The 27,780-nt window shown below is 31.0% G+C and overlaps 1 protein-coding gene across 1 annotated transcript in view; it reads left to right on the forward strand.

Annotated features, from left to right (window-relative positions):
* The window catches only part of LOC135951855 (uncharacterized), an 87,928-nt gene extending 60,369 nt beyond the window's left edge, over window positions 1–27,559 (forward strand). Inside the window, exon 3 of the mRNA XM_065501590.1 lies at window positions 16,952–27,559. Within this exon, the coding sequence (XP_065357662.1) occupies window positions 16,952–18,199 (1,248 nt within the window). The 3' untranslated portion in view covers window positions 18,200–27,559. The remainder of the gene's footprint in view (window positions 1–16,951) is intronic.
* Window positions 27,560–27,780: the final 221 nt, after the last annotated feature.

A 27,780-nucleotide genomic window follows, 5' to 3' on the forward strand; every position in this document is an offset into this window, starting at 1 on the left:
AAAATGACAACGACAACAACAACAATAAAAGCGAAAACAAACAACAGTAATAATAAAGTATGTGTAGTTGTTGTTTTTGCTGGAGTTGAATGTTTATTTTTTCCATCTTTTTTTTTTGTTTTTGTTATTATTGCTAAGTTTTTATTTATTTTTTAACGTTATTTTTATTTATTTTGTTCGTTTCGTATTTATTTATTTAATGTTTATTTTGTTGTTTTCTTTTTATTTATTTTTACTCATATTATTATTGTTTTTCCATAAACTCCTCTCGTACTCTGTGGTGGCATAGTTCTCTGCCATGGATGAATATTGTTGCTGTTGATGTTATTGTATCGTAGTTGTATATTTTTGTTGCTGCTGCTGCTGCTTGCTACTCACAATTTTGTTATTGTTATTTCTTCAGGTTGTCAACTTTTGTTATATTTTTTTGTTTTTTTATATGAATATAGTTGCTGCAGCTTTTAGTTGCTATTATTGTTCTTCTTTTTATTATTATTGTTATTGTTGGTTTTGCTGTTATTGTCGTGGTTATTTATTTTTTGTTGGTGACAATTTTTGTTGTTGTTGCTGCTGCTTTATTCTGTGCATTGTTTTGCTGTTTTCGATGAGAATGGCATACAAAAAAAAAGAAGGAATTTGTATATGCAGGAAGAAAAAATAAATAAACAAACCTTCTTCTTGGTCTTAATGTTATTGTTGTTTTGTATTATTTTATTTATTTCCAGTACAGTTACGATTTAAAAGGTTTTTTCCCGCTTCTCGAATTCTCTTCCTCTTTAATACTTGTGCAATGATTGAACAAGTATGACCATCATCAATTATTTGACTCATTCTTTTGTTGTCGTTGTCCTTGTTTATACTTTTATGCACTTGGTAAACAATTTGGCGTTTTTTTGGCCACATTATTTACCTAAAATTAAGCTTAATAGTGTTTGGGAGTTGATTAATTTTGGAACTGAACTTTTTGAATAAAACTTGGGCTTACAACAAATATTCTTTTCAATTTGTCCTAAAATTGTATTCAAACATCCGATATGACTTTCTATTTTGTGTAAAATCATTATTCTCGGATTCTTCTTCAGTGTTTGGATTAAATATCATTTACTAACATCCATATTTAGCGATTACGCGCAGTGGAGAAGTAAATTAAAGGGGTTTCCAATATGGGCGAGTCAATGTTCACTGTTGTTTATAATTCTGTCACTGAAGCCATATCACCATGACAGGTAAATCTGACTGATCAGTTCGTCCAAATGATCAATCTTTATTATCAAGCTAGTGTTCATTGCAAACGTTCGTTCGTTAGAAATTTGTGAAATTTTTGGAATTATTGCTGCTCCAAAACCAAACAAATCCACTAACAAAAATAAACATTCCAGGAATCATATCTACATGATTCTAACTCCTTTAACATTTTACACTCCATTTGCCTTATCCAAGATATGAAAATCAGAAATGGAACGCTCATTGAAAACTCTAAGGATATGCACAACGAAACTATTTAAGGACTATAGAGCTTTTCTCAGTTAGACTATACTGTATAAGTTGATTCCGGATCCACACTCCAATCATAACATGCTGTTGATGAGTTTAGGGTATCATGAAAGGAGAATCTTGGAGGAATCATTCAATAGTATTAAGCATATATATTGCACCATAATTGGGATTTAACCAGATGATTTTCATTGAAACGTGAAAATAAAAAATAAGACTTTGAAAGCAAGATACGTCTAATGAAATGAAGCATCTAGCTTAGCATCCTCTTCCCATCTGGACGAGAACTTTATACAGTAATGCAATCACTTCCAGCACTCTATCTAATCTAACGACGACGACGATTGTTACTCGAATATATCCAAAGAACATTGCATCAAATAGGGAGTAAATGATTTAACGTTTTTATCAAAAGTAAAGATTCGTCACAGTACAAAACTTGAAAATGGAAGGATGATTTTCGAAAAGCTAATCCTTGCACAACACTTAAATACATCAAACAAACCATTATAAATATGGTTTTGTAAGTTCTTCATTACATATATTGGGACATATAGAGGATGATGGCTGTAAGGGACTTAATTGGCAGCACCCCACAGGCGGCTTTGGATATATTCCTAAACCTATTACCCATTGAGAATTATGTTGAGAGTGTGGCGGCAAGGAATTTACTTAGGCTATTTGAAACCATTGCGGTTAGGTCACACTAGGATACTGTATGAGGCAGGTCTTATCGGTTAGGACATCATTCCGTCTGGAATTTCTGACCATAGAGTCGCGATCATTAACATCGGTGCCTCGCCCTCAGTAGAGTTCCCCAAGAGGGATAATTGGGTTGGATCCGATAAACTGTTCAATGGTGGTGAAGATTTTACAGACGAATTACAGACTCTAACGAGTGCAGTGTCTTCCAGGCAGAGATCTTCGCGATCTGGAAAGCCACAAAATTGATAAAGGAACTCGTCACTGGCTCTGTATTAGTTAGGGACAGTCAGGCTGCACTTAGGGCTTTGAAATGTTATTTAATACATTCCAGCTTAGTGGAAGACTGTAGGAGAGCTCTCGAAGAGTTATTATCAATAAGCTGGTGTTGGGTACCGGAGCACTGGAACATATACGGAAATGAGGTGGTAGATGAACTGGTCATACATGGTTCTGATTTAGATCATGGTACTAGGGAACGGCAGGTAAAACCTCCTATATGTCACTCTACAGCCTAATGTTTGAAAAATTCCGTGACTCAGCCAACCAATTCTGGAGTAGTAGGACGGATTACTAAGTGTCCATGGCGCAAGTCTCTTGCCCAACAACAAAACAGCATGTAACATTTTCTTCTCCTTAACCCGACATTACCTCTGGCTTCAACAAACACAATAGACTTGCGGAACTAAATTTCCTAGTGTGAAAGGGGTCAAACTGGTTTTATCAGGGGTATATATTGGCTATTTAAAAGACGTTCTACAGAGGGGAGAATCCATATCAAAAGAAATGGAAAGGGCTCCCGATGAAATAGTCATTGATTTGAGAAATATATTGAATATATTATGTGTGTGATAAATATAATTAAAATCGGTGAAGGTAAATCCGACTGCTGTCCGCTTTCACATGGATCTTCCCAGTGATTTCAAATCCGTAACCAATTTATTGATTAATGAATGACCCTTTGCCTCGAAGGAAGCTTTATCACATGCTTCCTATAATATTGTCAATGTATAATACGATTCTGTTATAGATCGGAATTTATGCCATTCATAAAAATATTAAACTTTTCTAATGAAAGTACCTCAGAAAAGTAATTTAATTCAGCATGCTCTCAACTGTTTATAAAGCACGTGAAACTAATTTTTGTAGAATACCTACTCAAAATGTAAAATATCTTAAAAAAAACGATTTATGCTTGCCAGCGCTTTTTTTCAATTCTTCAAGTGTGACAACACCTCCACCTTAGCACTTCATTTATAAAATTTCATTGAAATTTGTTTTTGTTTTATAGTATTTTTTTTTCTACTACATCATTCCGCATTTTAAGTTGTTTACAATTTTAAAAACAAACATAAACGTATAAAGCCAGACAACCGTAGCAGCAACGCCAGCGACAGCAACAACAACAACAACAGCTACAATAAAATGATTAATAATTTTTTTTATTTTATTTAACTCGTAAACATACACAAATAAAAATTTTGGTTTGTTTCGTTTTGAAAATACTACGTAAATACATTGTTGTCTCCGTCCGTCCCGACATCACTGTTTGAGTAGATCGAATACTACGATTTCTTCGGCAGACTTAGTTGGTACATGACTGACTGGTTGACTAACTAACAGGCGGACAGACGGAAGGGCGATTTGACTAACTGACGAGAGCTTTTTAGATGAGGAACATTGTCGTTGTTTATATTTTTTATTTCGATACGATTTGTGCTGCCTGGCCGCCTTATTTACGTTGATGATGTCTTTCTTTTCCCCCATTTTCTGTTATTGTTGTTATTCACAGTTTTATTTTCTCTCTCTCATTCTCACTCTCTGTCTGTCAATTATTATTATTATTATTTTGCTGTCAGCCTGCTTGCCTGCCTATTCGCATTGTTGTTTATGCCTTTTTCGCGTATCTAGTTGTTGCTTTTTTATATTTTTGTAACAAAAACAAAACGAATTGAATTCTGTTCATTTTATTGTAAATTGTCGCACTTAACGGTTGTTAGTTTTCGTGTGTTCGTTCACATTAGTTTGTTTTATTTTTTCGTATTTACTACTTCATCGTCATTTAGTTTCGGCAACGAAAATTTTCTTCTTTTCGTGTTAACGTCATTGTGCGCGTTTGAATCAGCGTGTTTTTCGAATTTTCTGATTCAAATTTGTCTGTTCGTTTTTCTGCAGCACATTTCGCGCCTTTATTTAAATATACTAGATGATGTTGATGATGATGATAAGATGATTTAATTAGTATTGAAGTATTAAAAATATCTACAGTGTTGCACTTTTGTGTAGTTGTGAAGTGTTAAATAAATTGTATAGTGCAAAACTAAACAAAATAAATATTTGATAATAAATTGTTAATAACAGATTAATAAATAAAAATTCATCAAACAAATAATAAATAAAGTAACAAAAAATATAAGATAAATAATATCTTACTACATACATTTGTATTTAATGTGTTGTTTATTTTGATACAAATTGTGTTGTGATTAAAAATAACAGAAGCGAGGTTGTTCTTAAAGTAATAAGCAAACTATGGAAACTTCCTTAATTAATAAAATATGAAATTTACTATAAATGAAAATGAAATTTTTAATTACAAAGTGAATTAATATAGTTTTAGGGAAGAGTTCGGTATTTAAAGAATAAGTTAACCAATTTGTGGAATCAAGGAAATTCAGTTAATTCCTCTCACTTTCGTGCAAAATTGTTACATTTCGTTTATGACATGTAATTTCATTATTTAAAACTGAATTTGATCAATAATTCATTTAGAAATTTTGATACCTGACCAAACAGACCTAGATTCTTAATGTCTAGTAGCTATAGACCTAATTTTAGATTCAGAAATTTTTTTTTTGGTTTAAATAAGACGCTAGGTTATCAAAAACTCATATTTTATCAACAACTTCCGTTTTGAGAAGAAATACAAATTCATATCAGCAAAGAGACGTTATAATAATCTTCTCTGGGATACAAATCCATTAAGAAAGATCTTTTTTCAATTCTGAACGAGTGCTATTATTGACAAAAACGCGCATGCGCTAAAACTCCTGAATATTGTTTTCAAATGAGATCGTTTGTGAAAAGTAGTCATATTTTTATTAACAGAAATATGTATTTGGAAAATAAATTGAAATTGGAAACTTGATTTTGCAGTAGACAAATTTCTGGTTCTGTTAATTTACATTATTTAATTTAAGTTTCAACAATACAATGGAAACTTGTCCAAATATTTAACTAATAGGCCATTACGTACGAAATACCATGTCATTTAAATGACCGCCTCTATATAGGTTGCAGCTGTCGATCCTGTTGAGGTAGTTTTCGACCACAGTCACCTTTTTCGGTTGCAATGGCTTTTCCACAATCACTTCTGGGTTCTCCGAGCCGCATATGCCTCAATTTAGCTTGTTGACATAACCATGGAGTGAGAAATAAGCTTCATCGCTAAAGAAATTGAAAGTGGCCACGAACCACCACTTTTGTAGTAAGTTTTAACCATTTTTACGTGGTCTTCGGTTATTAAACGATCCATATTCGTAAATGGCAAACCTTTCACTAAATAAATGACACTTCAGATGGCAGATATTTAACAGCTGACAGCCTTGTCAGACCAGAGTTTTTGAAACCCTTTATTGCTCAAGTAATAGGCACAGAAAGAGAAAGAAAGAGAAGAAGATTCTGCACGCCGCATTCGGTTAAAATAACTGTTTGAGGTTTTTTTTCTGTATATAAATTGTAGATCAACTTCGAAGGGATTCATATTTCGAAGATAACGAAATTCTCCAGCCCATCCAACATTGACTTTGCAACTTATTCTTGAAGCGACAAAATAAAAAAGTCATTGGTTTCCAAAGCAAGACTATTTGATGACTATTAATGTTTTTGAAATGTCTCACCATGAACATCAATCCACTTTGAGTATATTTGAAACTATTTTGAAGTACCTTTTGTAATTCAGAACGAGATAACTTCAAAATCACATTTATTCCTCTCCTAACGAGATAAATCCAAAATAAACATGGTAACCAAACAACTTGATATTCAGTTGTCGAGCACAATACAACACCAACACCAAACTAAACCAATCAATCTCTACTTCAGTGGTTGAAAAACTTCGTCGCACTCGATTTATTTCTCAGCTTTAGTGCTTGACTTTTCACTTGTTTGATCCGCATTGTGACAGCTTGCTTTGTCATGATTTACTTCCTTTTTTCTCCAAAGACTTTTGGCTAAGAATTGATGATTTTTAATTGAGTATTTGTTCTATGTTGGTTTAATGGTACGTTGCCAAAACAAGGTCATTCTATTCATGATCCTCCTTTATCCGACCTCCGAACAAACGACTTCTGGCAAAGGAGTACGTTGTTGACATTTCCACTTAGGGCATGGCCCTACTCATGCAAAGCATTGTTTTGGAACTAGGAAAATAGGTTATGGAAGGGAGGAAAGAGCGAGTAGTGTTTGTGGAGATTCGGTTTGAACTTTCTTACATTGAAAATTACAGGAAAGACTACAAGGGAAAATCTGTTCCACATACGGATAGTACGGCTAAAGAATGAATTTTCCCTGTAGCGTGTTGTGCGGTCCACTAGCGAAGAGATGTGTTCTTGATGAAAACGTGTATTACGTAAAAATCTGTGGGTATCAGGAACAAGTTCCCTAATTTCATAAGAACACATTCCATTGTAGGGAAACGCAACCTGTCGGTTGAGTTGGATACCCTACCAATATACCAATAACCACTTTCGCCGTCTCCTATACGCGGTTGAGAAGCTCCAAAATAGACTTTTTAGCACCGGCCCTTATATAGGAGTTGTATTCCATTTTCGGTGGGTTATAGGTGAGGAGATCAGATGGAGTGAATTAATTCCTACACCGTTTCAGAAATCCGAGAAACTTGAAAAATGTGTTTAGACCATCGGACATCACATTGTATTCTCAGAACAGCAGGAGCGTCTGATTTCACAATATTTACACCACCCATAAATACAGATGAACCGACATGGTCTGTCGTTCCTTTATTGTGTCAACATGTATCACTGAGTTTTCAGATATTGTCAGAAGGTCCCGACTAAGGGAATCATTCATGTTTTGCCTCATTTCCCCAAGAGAAGTTATTGCCGACCCCAAAAGCAATAAGTTTTGATAAAAAAGCACCATCGAACCATCTATCGAACGCCTTGGAGATATCTAGACACCATTTTTATGATAGGAAGGCTAGCAAGTCTTCCGAACGTCCTCTGCGAATGTCATACTGGTGGTCGTAAAGTAAATTGTTGAACTCCAAATATTTAACCACATGGTTTAGACGAGCTAACGTCGAAGAGCACTGCTTTAAGACCAGCTCTAGTATGCCATCTGGCCCTGGAGACTTATTTACGTTGAGTGCTTAGTGCTTAGCTACATAAACATTGTACGAGGCTTTTATCCACTTTTTTTTTGGTATCAAGTTCTACCTAGTTCTGAACTATTCTATAGTTCACACTGCCATTCATTCCTCTCAGCTTCAAAGATCATTTTATAATTGACCAATATCCATCTATTGGTTAAAATTCCGGATAATTAGGTGGATGGTTTTTTTTAGTGATTTATTACGATAAGATCGTTAGACCAGATCTAAATAAAAGATGGTGTGAGATCTTAAAAAAAATCTTTCATTCTTCTAAATTTTGACTTAATTTTCAGATTACTAGGACTGGTTAATCCATACATTTTATTTTAATTAGTCAAAAACTTTAATACATATAATTTCAATATTATGGTTTCGTTATCAAGATCTTTAGCATATTTTCATAGAATTTTAGAACAAAATCTAAACATTTTCCTGTGAATTTCATATTTAATTCAACTTAACTTGTTTCAAAATCAAAACTTTCCGAACAACCTTCATAAAAAAACATGAGTAATAAATGTTTATCTGTGATACTGACATAAATATTAGCTAAAAACGATCGTTTAAAGATAAATTATTTCAAATAATAACCAAAAAATAAAATCATTCACATTTTAATAAAAACATATTAATATAATATTTAATTTAAAATAAAAAAATAATTTATTCCAAGAAATATAAAAAAAACACAAACAAATCAACAAAACTGTTAAAAAAATATTCCAAAAATATAACAAAATAAAATAATTTAATAAGAATGTTTTAAATTAAAACGCCATTTTATACGAATTAATAAATATTTGAAAAACAAAAACAAACATATTACATGTTTTTTAATCTACTACAAATAAAATTAATAAGCGTCACACAATAATATCATCAATAAAACAATCAAACTAAAAAAATAATAAAAAAAAAACTAATTGCAAATTACATTTAAATACTGGACAAGGAAACATGAATTTATCCAAGGAAAATGTAAATATTGTTTATTTGTTTTCGCTATTTTGTTTTGTTTTATTTTAATTTTATTGTTCACCTTCAGTTTAAATTATGTGCTGTATTTTTTCTACTACTTTTTTGTGTTTTCATTTATAGCGCTTACATATGTTTAATTTAAAATAAATAATAATGTGACAAGTAAACTTTCTTTTCCGAATTCGTTGTGTATCTAAATCCCACCATCATATCACCACGACCACCTTTACGACCGACACATTTAACACCTCTATTTCATCACTACTTACCAGCAGCCATCACTCTTGCAACATATAACAATAACAACTGTATTCGTACATTTCTTTTGTTTTTTATATCCACCATCAAAAAAAGATGGGGGCTGTATTGATTTTGTCATTCCATTTGTAACACATCGAAATAATCATCGTAGACCCGTATTAGTATATATAATCTGGGTCCTCAGAAAATTCTAAAACGATCTAGCTATATGTATGCCCCAACTAAAGGAGCTAGCTGAATCTCTGTTGATAAGGTTTTGAAACTGGGTAATATCGGATATGTTGATCATGCTGAAATACTGATAAAATTTTGCACAAATTAGTTCCAAGTACTCTGAAATTATACATACGAAATTATAACACTAGATCCCATACAAGGTCCCCCTCAGAAAATTACTTGAATATTCATCATTGTCTTACAATAATTAATATCATGATGATGTTAGACATAAACAAGATTTATACAACCTAATTCCTTTTACAGACTTTTGTGAGGATCTGTCCATAATTCACCCTATCCCCCATATAATCTCTATAGCAGAGAAAAATTAATGTATTTATACCCCCATATTGATGGTGGGTATACAAGATTCGGCACAGCCGAATACAACACTCTTACTTATTGTTTTGTTTATCGTCTGCTTTAAATTTGTGAGATGTTTTGAAATTGTCCGTCTACATGTGTTTTGTTTTGTCATGTAGACAGATGTTTCAATTAATGAATTCTTTGTTTGGAATATGGGAAATTTTGAGGAAGTGCTGAAGAAATAGTATTTGTTTCAAACAATCATTACACAGGTCAACGAATAAGGAAACAAATGTGAGTGCCGAGATACCTTGGCATTGTTTAGGTTTTCAGGCAGCCGTCCAAAACCTTTCGTCTCGTACAGCTCACTTGGGTCCAATGGTTGTTCCCTTTGTGATACCTGAGAAGACAGAAATAAGAAGAAGTAAAGAAGAGAGAAAATAAAAGAAGAGGGAAATCTGAAGATAGAGTGAGAGCAAAGTCAGCAAGAGAAGACATAGATAGAAATTGGAGTAGTAAGACGAGAGAAGAATTCAAGAATTCAAATAACGCAGACCATCATGTGACTGTTGCCGGTTCCCTATAAAGTGCAAGTTCCATGCTCGGTCTCATCAACCACCTGCTTTCCCTAATAAAGATATCCCAGAGAGATTACTAAAGGATTGCTCGCCTAAAAGTATCGTTCGTGCCGGACAGGTACAAAAGAAGTGTGAGATGGTCACATCCTCTTCTTCATTCTGATAACTCCTGCAGAAGTCATGGTGAGGCAGCCCAAATCTTGCAAAATGGGTACCGAAAGTGCAATGCACGGTGATCATCGCTACGATATTGCTAAGTCGTATTCGCTGTAAACGAAGTAGATACGACGTGCGTTTGCAGTTCAAGGCAGGCCATATCATTCTCGTAATGACACAGCTGGATTCATTACCCCCGCTGCTTAGAGATCGACAGGGGAATGCTACATAGGAAGTCTATTTCATCTTCCGACATCAAGGCTCCTCCTATTCCCGCCAAGTTATCAGCAAAACAATTGCCTAAGTGACAATTTTTAATTTTTTTCCTACGTGTATCTTTGGATTTACCGTCATTTTTACATATTGGCTGTCCTCACCGCGATAAAGTTGTCGCAATAACCAACATGTGGTTTGTTACATTTGTGGTGAATACACAGTCAAACAGTTTAGAAAACCTATAACAGACTTAGTGAGAAACTCGTATTCCAATTACTTTAAGATGGAGATTAAGGCCATGAATAAGCCGTGGGTTGCAAAAATTATGTGTAAGTGTGTAGTGAATATTTAAGACAGTGGGAAAGCGTTAAACGTAGTCATTTGAAGTTTAATGTAGCTATGATTAGAATAGAACCTGAATCCAACATTGATGACTGCTTTTTGGTTTGTAAAATTACATGATATGAATAAAAGGAAAATGATATATCCTGAATTACCGTATGTTAAAAGGCCTCTACTGTACTCAGACTGCGTAACATCTCCTATGAATCAACATCTATCAGATTTGTGGGACACAGAGATGGTGGAAGTTTTTTCGGATGAACATGACAGCGATTTTTAAGTGGTAACGACACCTTCACTTTTTTCACAAGATGGCTTAATGAACTTGATAAGAGACCTTGAGAGATCTGAGCTGCTAGCATCTAAACTCAAAGCAATAAATTATTTAACTTAAGGTACGAAAGTCTCATTTTATTGCGGTGGCGAAAAATAACTTATTCCATTCTTTTTTTTGCTTAGAAAATGATGTAGTCTTTGGTAGTGACATTGATTGCCTTTTAATGGACACGGGACACTCAAGCTGATGAATGGAGATTGTTTTTGGATAGCTCAAAGCGAAGTTTAAAATGTGTTTTACTAGATTTTGGTAATAATTATTATAGGAGTATCAAAACGTAGATCTTGTTTTGAACAAAATCTAGGTACTCGGATCACCAATGGGTTATATGGATTTAAAAATGGTTAATTTCATGTTAGATCAACCAAATGGATACACTAAATTTCCAAGTTTCATTTGTTTATGGGAAAGCGGAGCAAAACATGACCAGTGGATCCAAATATGCTGGCCTCTAGGAGAAAATATGACGGTTGAAAAACAAAATGTTGTAAATCCGATTGTGGTTTCTAGAGATAAGATAATTTTACCTTCATTACACATCAAAATGGGACTTGTGAAGCTGCATGTGAAGGCATTAGATAAAACTGGTCCATTGGTTTTGCATATCTTTCAAGGGATTTTCCAGATTTGAGTACTGAAAAACTATATGCTGCTATTTTTGATGGTCCACAAATAAAACTTTTAATGAAAGACAACGATTTCATACATTCAATCAATGATTTACAAGCAGAGATTTGGAAAGAAGGCTAAAAATTACGAGGAATTAGTTATAAGCCTTTTAAGTATTTAGCTTTAAAATGCTTGGATGTAATATGCACATAAATCGTATTGCGATGAAAAAGGAGAAAGTTTTCATCAAGATTTAAAAGTGATGGCAGATAGATACCAAGGTCGCTGGGATAAACATATGATTGCAGATTACTGTTGGAGTTTCACACGGGAGTGTCCTAAGGACCGCCATTGTTGAAAATCTAAAAAAAGAAGCTTCTAACCTGTAAAATATTTCAAAAAATACTTCACGTTGCATTTTTGCGGCACCAAAATCATTGTAAAACTGTGTTATATGTATTAGTGGAACTCAGTTGTAAAACTTTTTCTTAGTAAGTGTTTTCGGAAAAAATATAAACCGAAGCACTATAATGACTTGTTCGACTTGTTTTTTATGATAAAATTAAGATCTAATGCCACTAACGGAACCAGTTCTAAAGCTTATAATACAACATATGTATATAATCTTATAATCTACACATAAGTTTCCAGAAAAAAAGCCGCCGCATGATAAAATAATGAAAAATGTTTCATTATTTTTTTCAGTCTCAGTCTCACATAATCATAAAAACTAATCCCAGAAATCACTGTCCGTAACCTTTTCAGTCGAATATTGAGGCATTGGCCAGCTTCCACATGGTTGCAGTCAATCTCTTCCTTGTTTGATATTAGATTTTTAATATTAATAATTAGATCTCTACCGCGACGCCTATAGAATCGTTTGTAACACATAGTCCAAGATATCAAATTATAGTGATGAATTCTAAATCATTCCTATTGAAATCCAAAATTATATCACATTAAAATTAACAAACCAAACCCTGGTTGAATTGATAATGTTCCTACTTTCAAGCATTATCCAAATCTGCACTAAAGTCGAAACATTCACGCCTAGCGAATCAATATTTCACATGAATTATGTTCATTTTTCCCCCATTTTTCATTAATGGACTTTGTTCACGTGAAAAATTCGCCATGTTGTGAAATTTTTAGATGGAGTTTTGTAAACAATAAACAGCTGTTACGAACAAAATCAACTATTGTGAATGAGGATAGCAATTTTCCCTTCGGGGGAAATGGATATTTCATGGGAACATATATTTCACATGTTATTGCCGATAGGGGTGATTGATTTTTGTTATTTGTGAAAAGACATTTATATGTATATTATGCTTGTCATTTACAGTGATTGCATTATTTAGAATCTCTTTATTATGCTGGTGTTGTTGTCAACGTATTTATGTCTATGAAATTCCCAATATCTTTGTTTTTTTTGCATTTATTTTGATCATATTACCAAGTGGTATGTATTTATTTGTTGTTAATGTTGTGGTTGTTGCTACTATTTTCATTATGTTGTTGTATTCGCATAAACAACCAGTGTAATATATACCCAGCGGAAAAATATGAGCAAAAGCTTGGATTTTCCAAATACAAGGCCTCCAGATCAACTCAAAAAAATTTCACGGGATGACAAGGGTATGACTTTTTTGAAAATAAGAAAATAAATTTTGGCATATAATTTTAATTTCAGTGAAAGATCACCCTTTCTCTTTCAATGAAAAATGGTTTCACTTCCAACTTAGGTTTCTGGCAACTGAGTTAGGTCTTTGACAGCAGATTTTCAGATCTTATGTGTTTCAGAACTTTATTTTGAAATATTTTTCCGTTGTGTAGAAAACATTTTATGCAGTCATCTTAAAGTGAACTGATCGTATTCAGAGGAAATTTAATATTCGTGGTTCTGATGTTATTGCATATGTTAGATGAAACTTATTCAGCTAGTAAATCGGTAAATTTGTTCGTATTGAAAAATTTCAATTTAATAAAGTTTTCTAAAATAGTATTATATTGATGAGGTCATTTAAATTGGAACGCATTGTTTCAGGAAGCAGGCTGGAATATCAATTTAATCTCTTTGAAATACTATGTACATAAAAATTAAGGCCTACACTTTGAAGACCTTAAAATTTTCCCCTCTGTGTACTTTATTTATGTATGCATGTGAGTGTTTTAAGTATTTTTGCAATTTCTTTTCGCCTTGATATTTGTTTATTTCTAAAAGCAGCGTGGTTGTTGTTGCTATTTATGCCGTTGTTTTTGTTTAAATTTGTTTACGCATTATTTTGTTGTGGCTGTTGTTGGTGCTTATGAGTTTGTTTTTTTTCATAATCCATTTTTTCTGCCTTCTTTTTTTAAGGGGAAATAGAAAAGAAAAATTGTGTTAATTTTAAATTTTAATCAATATTTTTAAATTTGTTCAATATTGCCAGAATGTTAATTTCTTTCGGTGCATTTCTTGTTTAATCCAGAGATGGAGAATGAAACTTCGGTTCGCTATCAAACTAATATTTAAATATGTTGTACTTTTTCAAACTCAGAGTACTAAAATGTAAATTTTTAATTATTTTCAAATATTTAATTAATAGGTCAGAATGCAAAAAAAAAAAACTTAAATAAAGCCCGATAGAACTTACGAAAGGGTTAACTGTCAAACGAACTGCCATACTGCTCTAACTTTTTGACATTTACGATCAGTATACTCATCATGAATAGATTTACGCTTGAACAATGCTACCATATTATCCAAGTTTAATTTAAGCGCACCATACACTATAGAAATACTTATCAAGCACTATGGTAGTATTAGTGAGAATGTGTTTGTATGTGTGACACCGACAACGCTTGATGGAAAATCAAAAACATTTTGATTTTTAGTATGCTTGATGCCACTTTTTGATAGTGTATGGTATTTTCTCATCAATCACGAAGTCATTTACAAAAATATTTCAAGGCGTGAGGTTGATGAGCGTGTCGGATGAAGAGAATAATTTTTTATATTACATATTTCACTTATTATTTTTGTTTTTTTCTTTATTCTCAACATGTTCTCGTTATTGCAATTAAAGTTGCATCCGATATTGACATTTTTAAATACATTTTAGTGCAAATAAAAATTAAATATAATTCCCGCTATTGATGTTAACACCACAAAATCAAAAATAAAATGCAGATTGACGAGTCATCAATCAAGTGTACATCAAAGCATCAAATTTTACGTACACGAAAGTGACATCAAGCATTTTGATAGTGTATGGTGCCCTTTAGAAATACCTCATTGAATCGCGCCACTTATAGACGACTGTTTTACCGCATATCGATAGACATCCAGAAAACTTCACAGTTTGTTGCGGATTACATGCTGGTGACATTGTTTCTTCAACGATAAAGCCAGAGCTCACGTTACGATCATGAGCAATGATTTTTTGTTTGAAAATGTGAATGGCATTGATCCAAGCGAGATGTGGTTGCAACAGTATAGCGCTTGATCCATACTATGCCTGTACTTAAGGTCCAGTCTCTTTCCCTCGGGCGTCTTACCATTCTAACATCACTGATTCTTAAATAGAATTTGGATTCATCAGAAAAAGAACAGTATTCCATAACTGTCTCTACCAGTTTAAATGTTCTTTGTCAAATTGTATACCATCAATACGGATTTTTATACCATTCTCCTTCGTGAGAAGGGTATATATAAGTTTGTCATTCCGTTTGTAATTTCTACATTTTTCATTTCCGACCCTATAAAGTATATATATTGTGGATCCTTATAGATAGCGGAGTCGATTAAACCATGTCCGTCTGTCTGCCTGTATGTCTGTCAGTCCGTCTGTCTGTTGAAATAAATTTTCTGAAGACCCCAGATATCTTCGGAATCCAAATCTTCAATAATTCTGTCAAACATGCTTTCGAGAAGTTTGCTATTTAAAATCAGCAAAATCGATTCACAAATGGCTGAGATATGAGGAAAAAACCAGGGCAACCTCGATTTTTGACTTATTTTTGACCTATATCTGGATTACTAAGTCATTGATATTGACAATATGGATATCTAATGATAGATATTTCAAAGGCCTTTGCAACGACGTATACAAGACCATACAATGGGTCAAAATCGGAAAAAATATTTTAAAATTTAAAAAATTTTAAATAACAATTCGAAAAAAAATTTTTTCAAAAAAATTAAAAAAACAAATTTGGAAAAATAATAAATTTTGTTACCTAAAAATATTTAAAATTTTTATTTTGAAGTATAATTTGGTGAAGGGTATATAAGATTCGGCACAGCCGAATATAGCTCTCTTACTTGTTTTTAAATAAGACAAACATCAGCCTCATTTTCACTGATGCTAATAGTTGTAGAACTAATTTCCAATCAAAGGTTCGAAAGAATTAATTCCTAATTAAATTTTCAAAATCAATTGAAATATATTCTTTTAAAAATTCCTTTAAAACATTCAGCATGAATTAATTCGTTGCCTAATTTCTTAGTACTTCAAACGTATTGACTGCTTTCCCTTAAGAATTAATTCTTTATATAACTAATTTTCAATAGAAGTTTTTATTTTACACAAAATTGTATTTAAAAGATTAAATTTATTCACAGGAATACCTCGGTACTTTTGTACATGAATTAATATTAAAAAAGTACGATCCTTTCAACTTCTCCATGTCTGATATCATCTCTAAGTGATGGATATATGTATGTATATCAAAATGTCAATGCTAAATTGTTGGTGGATGTTTTTTAAGTGTATTACTTAATATACAATTTCACAGGATCAAAGTCTAACAATTTAAAACATTAATATTTCAAATAAGTTTATATTAAATAAATTTAAAAACATGTATTTCATTAAATAGAAGTAAATATAAAGTGTATTAAATCTTACGATTTTTTAATGAGCAAGTAATAGTATCATTTAACTGACGATCAGCAGAAATAAATAATTTGTTAAAGAATTTTACATTGTATAGTACTTTAAAGAATTAAAGATTTTTGAAACAGCTTGTATTTTAATATTTTTTGTTAAATTATAAGCACAGAAACAAACTTAAACATTTTTGCCATCATTCTCATCATTTAGGAGTTATAAAATCTTTATAATATAAATCCTTTAATAACAATATGAGTATGATTGATTAAAAATACCTTTTAAATTTTACTAATATTCTGATTTTAAATTTATATTTATTCGGTTTTTAGAAACTTTTGTTATACAGAAAAAAGCCGGTGATCGTTAAAACCCAAAGTAGAAAGTTGATCTTTGGGAACTTGATTTTATTTATATTAATATTTCTTATCTATTTCTTATTGCTATAATTTTCTTATGCCAATCCTTTCTCTTTCCTTTTTAGATGGGTTTAAATTTACCTATGCTCCTTGCCAGCTCCCAGCCACTTGAGACGTGGAATCCAGTGGGACAATTTTCACCGCCACCCATTAGCGATCGAAATCATCAGTTGCGCGTACCCTTGCCAATGGCATTCCCTAACGCTCCACAAAGCGATTTGAATACAAGCGGCGCCAGTAGTGGAGGTGGTGGCGGACCACGCAGTTTATTTGGTGGCAGTAGTAATAGTGATTTTGAGGGCAGTCCCCAAAAGCCCATGGACACAACTGATATTGAGAATGAAGAAGGAAAGGAGCATGATACCAAATGTGAGCGTACAACACCGTCCAATCTGCACGACACTTCGGTGACATCCAATGAGGGACGGTTGAGTACGGGTCCGAATGGCACGCCGGGAGCGGTGGGCAGTGAAAATGGCACTTGTCATGGCGAAGTGGGTAGTGGTGGCATGAGTAGCGGTGGTGGTGGTGCGGCGGGTAGACGTAGTGATGGCACCTCTGGTACTGAAGCCGGTTCTAGTCCTATACCAAATACAAATACTTTTGAAGCTCATAAACAAAGACATTTAATACCGGGAGGCGCTGTCTCCAGCGGGTCACGGGGTCATGAAGATCTCAGCATAAAGCAAGAACTATTAGAGAATTATTTTCATGCCCCCCATCCGCCGGCACCGCCCGATTCACATCGTTCCTACAGCTCAACGGACGAAAATCGCCAGTGCGCCGACTCAGCCGATGACTTTGCTCAAGATTTGCGTGTGAGTGCGGCCGCCGCGGCTGCCGCCAAAGGTCTAGATTTCAGCCGTTTTGTCCTGCCACCTGGTCTTAGACGTTCCACAGAATCGATAGACGAAAAATTTACACCTCTCAATATGCGTAAATTAAATCCGACCAGCGCTTCAAGCAGTCAGGCCGGCCAAGTGCTTATGAATTCCTTCCTCTCCGAAAGTATGTCCGAGGACAATACGTCCATTAGCGGACGCATCAAATCGGGTAGCTTAAGCGGCAATCCGAATGGCATGAGCGGCTCCCAGGATGCCAGCTCGTCGGCCGCAGCGGCGGCTGCTGCCGCTGCCATTTATGCTGAAAGTCTGAATAAAGATGACTGCGATTTTATAGGTTCTAATGTTAGCGTTAAATTGCGTGCGATGGATCGTACACAGCGGATAATTGCTGAGAAACTAATAAGCGAGGTACTTTTCTACGGTCAGTTCAATGAATTGGAACGCAACGCTCGAATACAGCCCAAGTGACAATTCCTAGCCAAGTTTTTACGGTCAAGGTGTATAAATTAGGTGCTAAAGCAGGAAAGAAAATCGAGACAAATTCGAATGTTCTATTATTTTAGCTAAAAATTTAGTTGGGTGTTGAGGAGCGAATAAATTGTAAATAACTAATTAATTGTAAATGAATAGTGAGAGTGAGTTTTAGACACAGCAACTTAAGTCCTAAATGAAGTGATAATTTGGTCATGATTTTGTTAAAATTAGAGAGAGAGAGTCAATGTTGCGACTAGAGCTGACATTTCCTAAAACAAATGGCGTTTTAATTTCTGGAGATAAACTTTTTACGGGAATCATTGACTGGAATATGACATTTCCTATAACAACATATGACTCAAACTTGACATTAAATTTATGAACTGAAAACCTGTGACAGATGATAAAGTAACCATTCACAACATGAGGTGCTGATTATTGACTTTTCTTGTTTAACTTTTCTGGAATGAAAATGTTGCCCTTTTTCTGCCCTGTTTTTATAGAATCTAATTTTTTTTACTGAAATGTACATAAAATTGGTACTAAATTTAAGATTTTTAACAGATCTATACAAATATATACAAACATTTTTGAAAATACATTAATATTTTGAAAAAATTTATAAAAATTATATCTTTTTCTCAAAATTTTATAATATTTTTATTTAGCTATTTTTTATAGCAATAAGATAGATAGATCTTTAAAAAGTATTTTAATTCGACATGTTTTATGTGCAAATTTAGTCCTCAGTTTTTTTACACCTTTAAAAAAAACAGGGCAGAAAAAGGGCAAAATTTTGATTCCCCAGAAAATAAAATATTCGAAATTATGAAATATTTCACACTAAAGTTATCAAACGCGGAGTGTAATACAAAATTGTTACCAAATTGATTATGTATTGATCACTTTACACCTTTTGAAAAAAAAAAATAGGGCGGAAAAAGGGCAAAACTTATTTTCCCAGAAAAAAGAAACATTTTAAATTATGAAAGATGTTGCATATTACAGTTATCGAATGTGGAGGATTATATCAAAATTGTAACCAATTTATATATTTCAATTGTGTCCTTAAGTAATTCAATTCTTTGCTGAAAATCTATGTCTAAACTCATCATTCTCAGCGCTCTGTTTTTTCGCAAAACATTCAACTATTTTCGCATTATGTATTTTCTTTCCTGTTTTAGTTTTTGGAAAAATTTCCAAGTGACTTTGGTTACTTAAAGGCAACATTAATTAGATAATCAAATATAATTATCAGGAAAAATTCAAGGGATTTGTTTTTATTTATAATATTTACTAATGTCTACAATTTTTTGTAAAAATTAAGAAATTCTAATCTCAAAGCATATTAAAAAATTTGTCATCGGGAGCAAGGCGAAGATAGAACTATAAAAATAACAGGCATTTTGGTTTTGTAAACAAACAGTTGAACTGTCAAAATTGCCTGTTGTTTTTTGAAACATAAAAACTAGTTCGCCGCTTAAGCGAATAAACAAATATAAGAGTTCGCCCGATTTCTACGTGCTACTACCTTGTATAAATTCTCCTGGGTTAAATTCCTTGTTAAGGCAAATGTTTATAAGGACAATGTAGTGGCAGCAAATTCAAACAATTTAAAGCGAATTCATAAATTTGTTTTATATATGGGAAGAATTCGCTCGAATTTGCCTGATTTTTCTTACTTGTATAGATTCGTCTTGCTCTATGTATACAAATAAAATGAATTCGACAAAGGCGATATAAATAAAGTGACAGCCAGGGCAAATTCAAGGCAAAATGGTTTTTATACCCAACAACATCATAGTAGGGAAAATATAATGCCATTGTAACGCCCAAAAATATTAGTCTAACATCCACTTTAAAGTATACTGAGCGACACAGAATCACTTTCTGACTAAACGATGTCCGTCAGTCTGACTGGCTGTACATATTTGAAGATATTTCGAATATTGACTAATCGATATTCATCAAACGCCTTCCGAAAATCATTCACGAAAATAAATTATTGAAATTAAAAAAAGAGGTTTATGCTCATTTACTAAGTGGTCGGGGCTTGACAGACTTCGGTTTCTATTTAAAAAAAATAATGAATTCGCTCGTATTTGCCTGAATTCGCCACCGACTCCACCTTGTATATAAATTCGCCTTGATATACAGTGGTGGCCACCAATTTAAGACAAATACTTGATTTTTTTTCATCAACTGAATTTTAAGTGCGATAGAGCCAAATAAAAGGACCTCTAAGGGTATGAAATTTATTATTAATGTTTCTAGTTTCTGAAAAATGTTTGGAAAAATCGGTAAAACATATATGGACAAAGATATGTGGAAATACGTTGACCCACCTTAGCGAACATCCGCTGTTAATAACATGATATGACCGAAACTAATGGAACTAAAAATACGAAATTTGGTCCGAATATTTTACAATAATAAAAATATAATGATATAAATCAAGGCGTATTAACAAGGTGAGTGCATAAAATCAGCTGTTTCTTAATTCGCTGTGGTTTTATGTACACTATATGTCAAACTTTGTTTATGTTTACATTTGTTATTGTAAATAACATAGTAATATTTTAATTCGCCTTGATTTTGACATTTACCGTACATTTTAACAAAAACAAATTGCCTGTTGTTTTTGCATTGTTGTATTTGTTGCCGGGACGCACTCACCTTGTTAATACGCCTTGATATAAATGTGAGAAAATGTGTTTATTTAAAAAAAAAATTTTGTGGTCAAGTTGTAGAAAAATTGTATGTGTTCGTGGTGAATATGTATGAATTGACACAGTCGAATAAAACACACTTGTGTGTTAAAACAGTCCTCATGCATACATATTTGTGGAAATATTTGAAAAAATAATTGACAATCAAGTGGAATTTAGCAAACAAATTTTGTCTTAAATTCCTGGCCACCACTGTAGATCAAAAATAGGCCAAAAATCGAGATTGTTGTGTTTTTTTCCTTATATCTCAGCCATTTGTGGGCCTAACTGGTACATAAATTCGCCTTGATCTATATCACCTTGTGTAAATTCGCTTTGGCGACAGAACTACAACAAAAACAACATTTTCTTATATATGGAAAGGTGGTATGTCAAACCAGATTTCAGGCAAATATTTTTTATATTTGGTGTTTGAAATTTCACCATACAAATTCTATAATCAGCTGGGCGATGACACTTTATTAAATGCGTCTTGAATTCGCCCATGCTTTGGACTTGTTAAATTCGACTTGTCTGATTTAATAGTCCTATGTCAAAATTTTCATTCAAATTACGTATTTTTTATTTTTATTTTCATTCAAATTTCGTATTTTTTATTTCATTAAGAAATTTTTTAATATTCCATTTAAAATTTTGACAGATCATTTTACATACCATAATGTAAACTGGCCTTTAATTATTTAAAATGTCGCCAGCTATATTTGATTGTCTAATTAAGCCTTTTTAAAATCTTCAATATTTTAAATATTTTTTACTTTTTTGCTTTTTGCAATTTTAATGAAGTTTTTTGTTTAAAAATAAAGTTTTTAACTGTCTTTTGTTTTTGAACGGCAACTAAAATTCCAAACTTTTAAAATCATTCTCTTCAAAAGAAAATTTTATTTAGTTAAAGAAAATTGTTTATTAGCAAACAACAAAGAAATTCCTTAAACCTAGGTCTCCACGTAGCAAAATATTTATTGCCGCAATTGATTGCTTTCAGCTGTCATTAATGACAAAATGCAACTCTATTCTCACATTGAATATTTTACATTTTCTCCACCTAAAGCAATCAGCAAACGCTGTGCTGTTGTTCTGCCGATGTTTTTGCTTGTGCTTAGCAATAAAAATTGCTACGTGGAGACCTATGATAAACAAATTAATTGATTTTTACACATATTAAATAATATAAACGTAAAATTAAACCCTTTAAAAAAGCAACTTAAACCAAAGAAAGTTTATTTATTGTTTCAACTATTTTCTAAACTTTTAATTTAATTAATATACATAAATTAATAATAAAGATAACACAATAATATAATTCCACTTTAAAACAATTTCTAGCTAAATAAAATTTTCCTAAAGAAAAAAAAAACAAAAACTCCAATATTTTACTTACAAAGTTTTTTATACAAAAGAAAAAGTACCTCGCTAATTTTTTTTTACAACATACTAATTAATTAAATAATTTGCATAAAAACCAGTCAGTTTTTTGTAAAACAAATTTAACGGAAAGTTCAATAGTTAAACAAATAAACAATAAATTTACAAAAAAAAATACAAAACAACAACAAACAAACATAAAAAATAGTCAATTTTTTAAACAAATCAAGTCATAAGTAGAACAGTCGTCTTGTGTTTAATTTTTTTTACAAATATTTTATACAATTATATCATTTTTTTTTAAATAATTAAGTAAAAAAAAACAAAAATTTTTTTAAAAAAAAACCTAAAACCAGTTTTCTTAAGTAATTTATAATTAATTTAAATTTATTTTACACATATTTTTTTAGAAAAATTATTTTTTAGTAAAAAAATCAAATGAAAAAGAAAACATTTTATAAATATTTTTCAAAAAAAGAAATGGAATTGTTAATTTACTAAAAAAAAAAATAAAAATATTTAAAAAAAGTTTTTTTTTAAATAATTTTTATATAAAATAAAAAAGAAAATTATAAAAATATAGAATTTAATTGTTTCAAAAACACTTTAGTATTTAAGTTTCAAAAACACAAACTCTAAAAACCAAGAATTAATTGAAAATAATGTATTGTAAATGTAAATGTTGGAAAAATGAAAAATTATGAAAAAAAAACAATGGAATTTAATTTTTTAAAAAAATATAATTCCTTATTAAATATGAATGAATGAATTTTGTTTGCAAAAAAAATTATTTTAGGTTATTTTTAATTTTATACAAAATTAAATGTAATTTAATTACATTTAGTTATAGTAATTTAATCATCAAGTCATCAGTTTTTTATACAAAAACTTAATAAAAAATACTATATATAGCTTTGTCTCTGTACTTGTAAGATTTATTAGTTTTAGTAAAAAAAAACAGATTTCTGAAGGAATTCCTATAAATCTTGTTGAAAACCTGCAAATCTAACGTGTACTGGAACAGAGCTATTATTGGCAAGTTTTGTAAAGAATAATAATTTACACCAGATTTAGAATGAAAGTTTAAATTCCCATTGTTACGTTTTTATCTTTTAAAAACGGTGGTTTATTTCCTTCAAATAAACCTTATTCTTTTAATTGCAAATAAAAGCGATCAGTAGTTTAAAATTTGTAACAACTCTTTATTTAAATTTACACAACAATTTAAATAGTAACTGGTAATACAGTTGTTGTTAAGTCTAATAGCGCCTCCAATACACTGACTCTCTGCAACTTGCTGTTACTATTTACATACACAGTGTCATCTTCTAGTAGTTTCTTGAACTATCTAACGGACAGTTTTAATGTTAGCAGATTTAACAGCTAATATTATTATACTTTTAAACATTGTTAATAACAGCATGTTATTAATATTGTTGATAAGTAGAAACTTTTACCACTGGAAATGTTTATAAACATGATGAATATTGCAAGCAGTCGTTACAGACCCTTAAATTCAAACAGATAGTGCAATTTCGTAACAATATTTTGTTTGTAAATTTATAGATTTTGTAACTCTAGAGACTAGAATGGAACTTTAAATTTCATGTTAATAAATTTATTCATTTGAAATTATATTTGTTGCAAACAAATTGAACTTGGGTCTTCAAATTTTGATAATATTCGGTAAACACAAACTCTTTAAAATTATTAGGACATTTCCATTTTAATATTTTCTAATTTTGAAAATCTTGCGAAAAAAAAATTTAAAAAAAGTTGAGGTATTGAAAAATTATTTACACAGATTTAGAATGAATGTTTAAATTCATATTTTGTTTGTAAATTTATTAATTTAGTAACTCTACCTAATAAGCACTAAGCCCAAAAAATTCAAGCACTTGAACATTTTGTTGGAATTTGACTTGAATGCAAATGTTATTATATTTTAAACTTGAACAATATTTGATAAAATTATATATTTTTTAAACTAAAAACATATGGCTTGAAACTGACATTAACCCAATTAGCACCAAAGCCCCAAAAATTCAAGCGCTTGAACATTTTATTGGAATTTGACTTGAATGCAAATGTTATTATGTTATTTGTTTGTTTATAAGAAAGTAAAATGAGTAATTATGTGGATTTGATTAACACAAAGCTACAGACAGGTGAGACTTACAGAAAGTTAGTAACAATTTAAAATCTGTGTAATATTTTCTGTTGTTGAGGTTATAATTTTGCTGATAAGACAGTTCTAGGATTTTTTAAAGTCATTTATAAAGAAACCAATCTTGGCAGACCTTAAAGAGGACATTGATAGAAACATTTCATCATGTGCAAAAAAACTCTTAAGGTGACCACTTCAGGTTACAGGTTAAATTTTCAAATATTTGAGACTTTTTGAGATATAGCTTTTAAAAATAAAAAGTTTCCCTGTAAATTCAGTTGTCTCCTAAATTCCATACAAATGTATGGAATTTCGTTTTCGGTGCCGATTACGGTGGTGTATGCGGAAACGTAGCTTTAAGAGTGTGTCGAGGCAAAAGCAACAGACATTTTGTTTTTGTTCAAATCCATATTGTTATTTTTAATAACAAATGTAAACATAAACAATGTTTGACTGCAGAACTACATTAAATCACGGCGAATTAAGAATCAGCTGATTTTATATCGTCACCTTGTTAATTCACCTTGCATTTGCTTTAAATTTCAAATTTAACTCTCCAAATCCGAATTCACATATTTTGGAGTTCTATCACACGATTTAATCGTTCTACTTTCGAGTAAACAAACCTGTTTCCATGTACAAATTAGCTGAACATCAATTTGTCAACTTTCGTTTATTGAAAAACGCTCGTATTTGAAATCATTCGTTTTACAGAAAACAATTTAAACCTTTTTGAAAATATATATTTTTTTAACTTGATTTCTTCAATCCTAACTAAACTTATCTCAGCTCTAAACTCAGTTGCAGTTTTAAAACTTCACCCTACAACTGACACATCAATCTGTTCTTGCTTAATATAAATTTGGATTTGAGAGAATTCATATTTATATTGAGCAAGAGCAGATTGAAGATGAAAATCCAATTTAATATTGAGAAAATATAAATAAATATAAATTAAAATTCAGAATAGTAAAATTATAATAAAGATAAAATTGATTGAAATTGAGAAATCGCAATGTAAAAGAAATACAAATTGATATCAAGAAAATAAGAAAAACATAATTACTATCATAGAGAAATATACATAGAGCGGGAACTCTCTTGTCAAAGCCCTAACTCAATTGTCAGAAACCTATGTGATGAGAATATATTAGTAAATAAAACTATGTGAAAACAAAAACAACACTCGTATGTGTGATTATTTTGAGTAATTTACGCTCTTGTTGTTTCTCTATGGTTACTACGAGTATGAATTTCAATTTGTTTAAATTTATTATTTCTTATTTCTGAATCAACATGAACTTAAATCTTCTTAATTAAAAATTCGTTATCTTAATTTGAATTGGTTTTTTTTATATTACATTAAATTTCATAATTTAAATTTGTTTTTTTTTTCAATTTCAAATTGGAATGTTGTAATAATGAAGAATCGAATTGGAACCCTCCCAGCAGTTCTAGGAGACTGTCCGGAACTAGTGATTTTACCTATCATTTAGGGTGACAACTAGTTACATAACTTCTTATGTGACTATTTATTTGAACAAGTGCCTGTCCTAAGCAGTGTATTAATTGCCCTTATTTGGATTACAATGAGACTGTCTGAGTGCTGGTCCAAGGTAGTCAACGCATTGGATACACATACTAGCTACCTAACTGGTTACTTGATCAGCTACATAACTAGTTGTATACGGGTCCTAATTGACCTTAAATAGTCAGTTAAAAAGACATCTCATAAAAATTTAGCTTATAAACAATCCATCCATCGACAACTCTCCAATAGATTACTTCTTCTGGTGGCTAAAATAATTACTTTCTAAAGTGCATTACAAAATAAATGTTTAAAGTGACTACCCTCTAGGTTACTTAGAGACACTAAAGTGACAATTAACTTCATGCTAGATTAAATTGAATGTATGTATAAAGAAATCAATTGACTTCTCTCTGCACTACAAAGAGTACATACGTGTGACCCAAAACATATAAATTGGAGTCAGCCAAGTGACAATTACTGTCTATAAAGGATACATTGATTACTTCTTCAAAAGCTTGGAACTATAAAAAAATCAAACTTTCTAAACTCTCAATCTTTCTTTCTAGTCTTCTTGTGCAGTGATCGATTCGGCTGATGATCAGCACTAACAATTGGGTCATAACAAAACAATAATACTAATAAATGGAGACTATACCTGATAATTTTATATCTTTACAACCAGTTTGAGGTTTATTATTACAAAAATTTATTAGGGTTATAAATTGAAACATTTTGGTTTATAGCAATGTTTTCAATATTGTTAGCAGAGGAAAACATATGAAATTGCTGCCTTTATTTTACAAAAACTTCCTTATTAGCTTCATTCAAAATCTAGTGTTTTAAAATTTTTCTGCAAAATAACTAAAATAAAACAATACAAAATAATAAAAATGTTCATTATAAATAATATAATAATATGTACTAATAATAATAATAATAACTTTATATCAATGTACCTTGTTTAAACAGGATGTTTTTTTATACCATCAAATGAAAATATAAAATACATTACTATTTAAGTTTAGTTAATAAGTTGTTTTATTATTATCTTTTTTTTATTTTTATTATTATTTTTTTTATTAATAGTTATTTTATAATGTTTAATTATTATTTAGTTTTTATATATGAACATTTTTTTTTCTGTTTAATTTAAACTAAGTAAATATTTTTAAGATTTTATTACCTTTTTTGCATTGTAGTATACAAAATAATTATATATATAAAACAAATGAAAGAAAATCCTCTAGTTAGTGAAATAAATTTTTAGTAAAAATAATATAATAATTAAATAAAAAAACAAATTAAGAAACAAAATACCAACATTATATTTTGACTAAATGTTTTCATTTATTTTTTTAATTTTTTTTAAGAAAAAAAATTGTAAGCAAAATAATTGAATTGGTAAACATGAAAATGATAATTGTTAATGAAAAATAAAATTAAATAAATGTGTACCTACCAAAAAGAAATATTTAAAAAACAAACAAAAAAACATAAAAATTAATAAAAAAAACAATAAAATAAAAATATGTATGTGGACATAAAAAAATTTAAAAAAAAATAAAGTGTTTTATTTATAAAATTTATAAAACTAGCTTTAGCAATTCTGATCCATAATGATTACACTCAAAGCCTCCCAGCAAAAACTCTACTTACCTAGTAAGTCAGCAAGTAATATTGGAGATAAATCATTATTATACCCTACCCCTTCGTGAGAAGGTTATATATAAGTTTTTCATTCCGTTTGTAAGTATATATATATTCTGGATCCTTATAGATAGCGGAG

The sequence above is a fragment of the Calliphora vicina genome, chromosome 2, assembly GCF_958450345.1.
Source record: "Calliphora vicina chromosome 2, idCalVici1.1, whole genome shotgun sequence".
Taxonomy (NCBI): Eukaryota; Metazoa; Arthropoda; class Insecta; order Diptera; family Calliphoridae; genus Calliphora; species Calliphora vicina.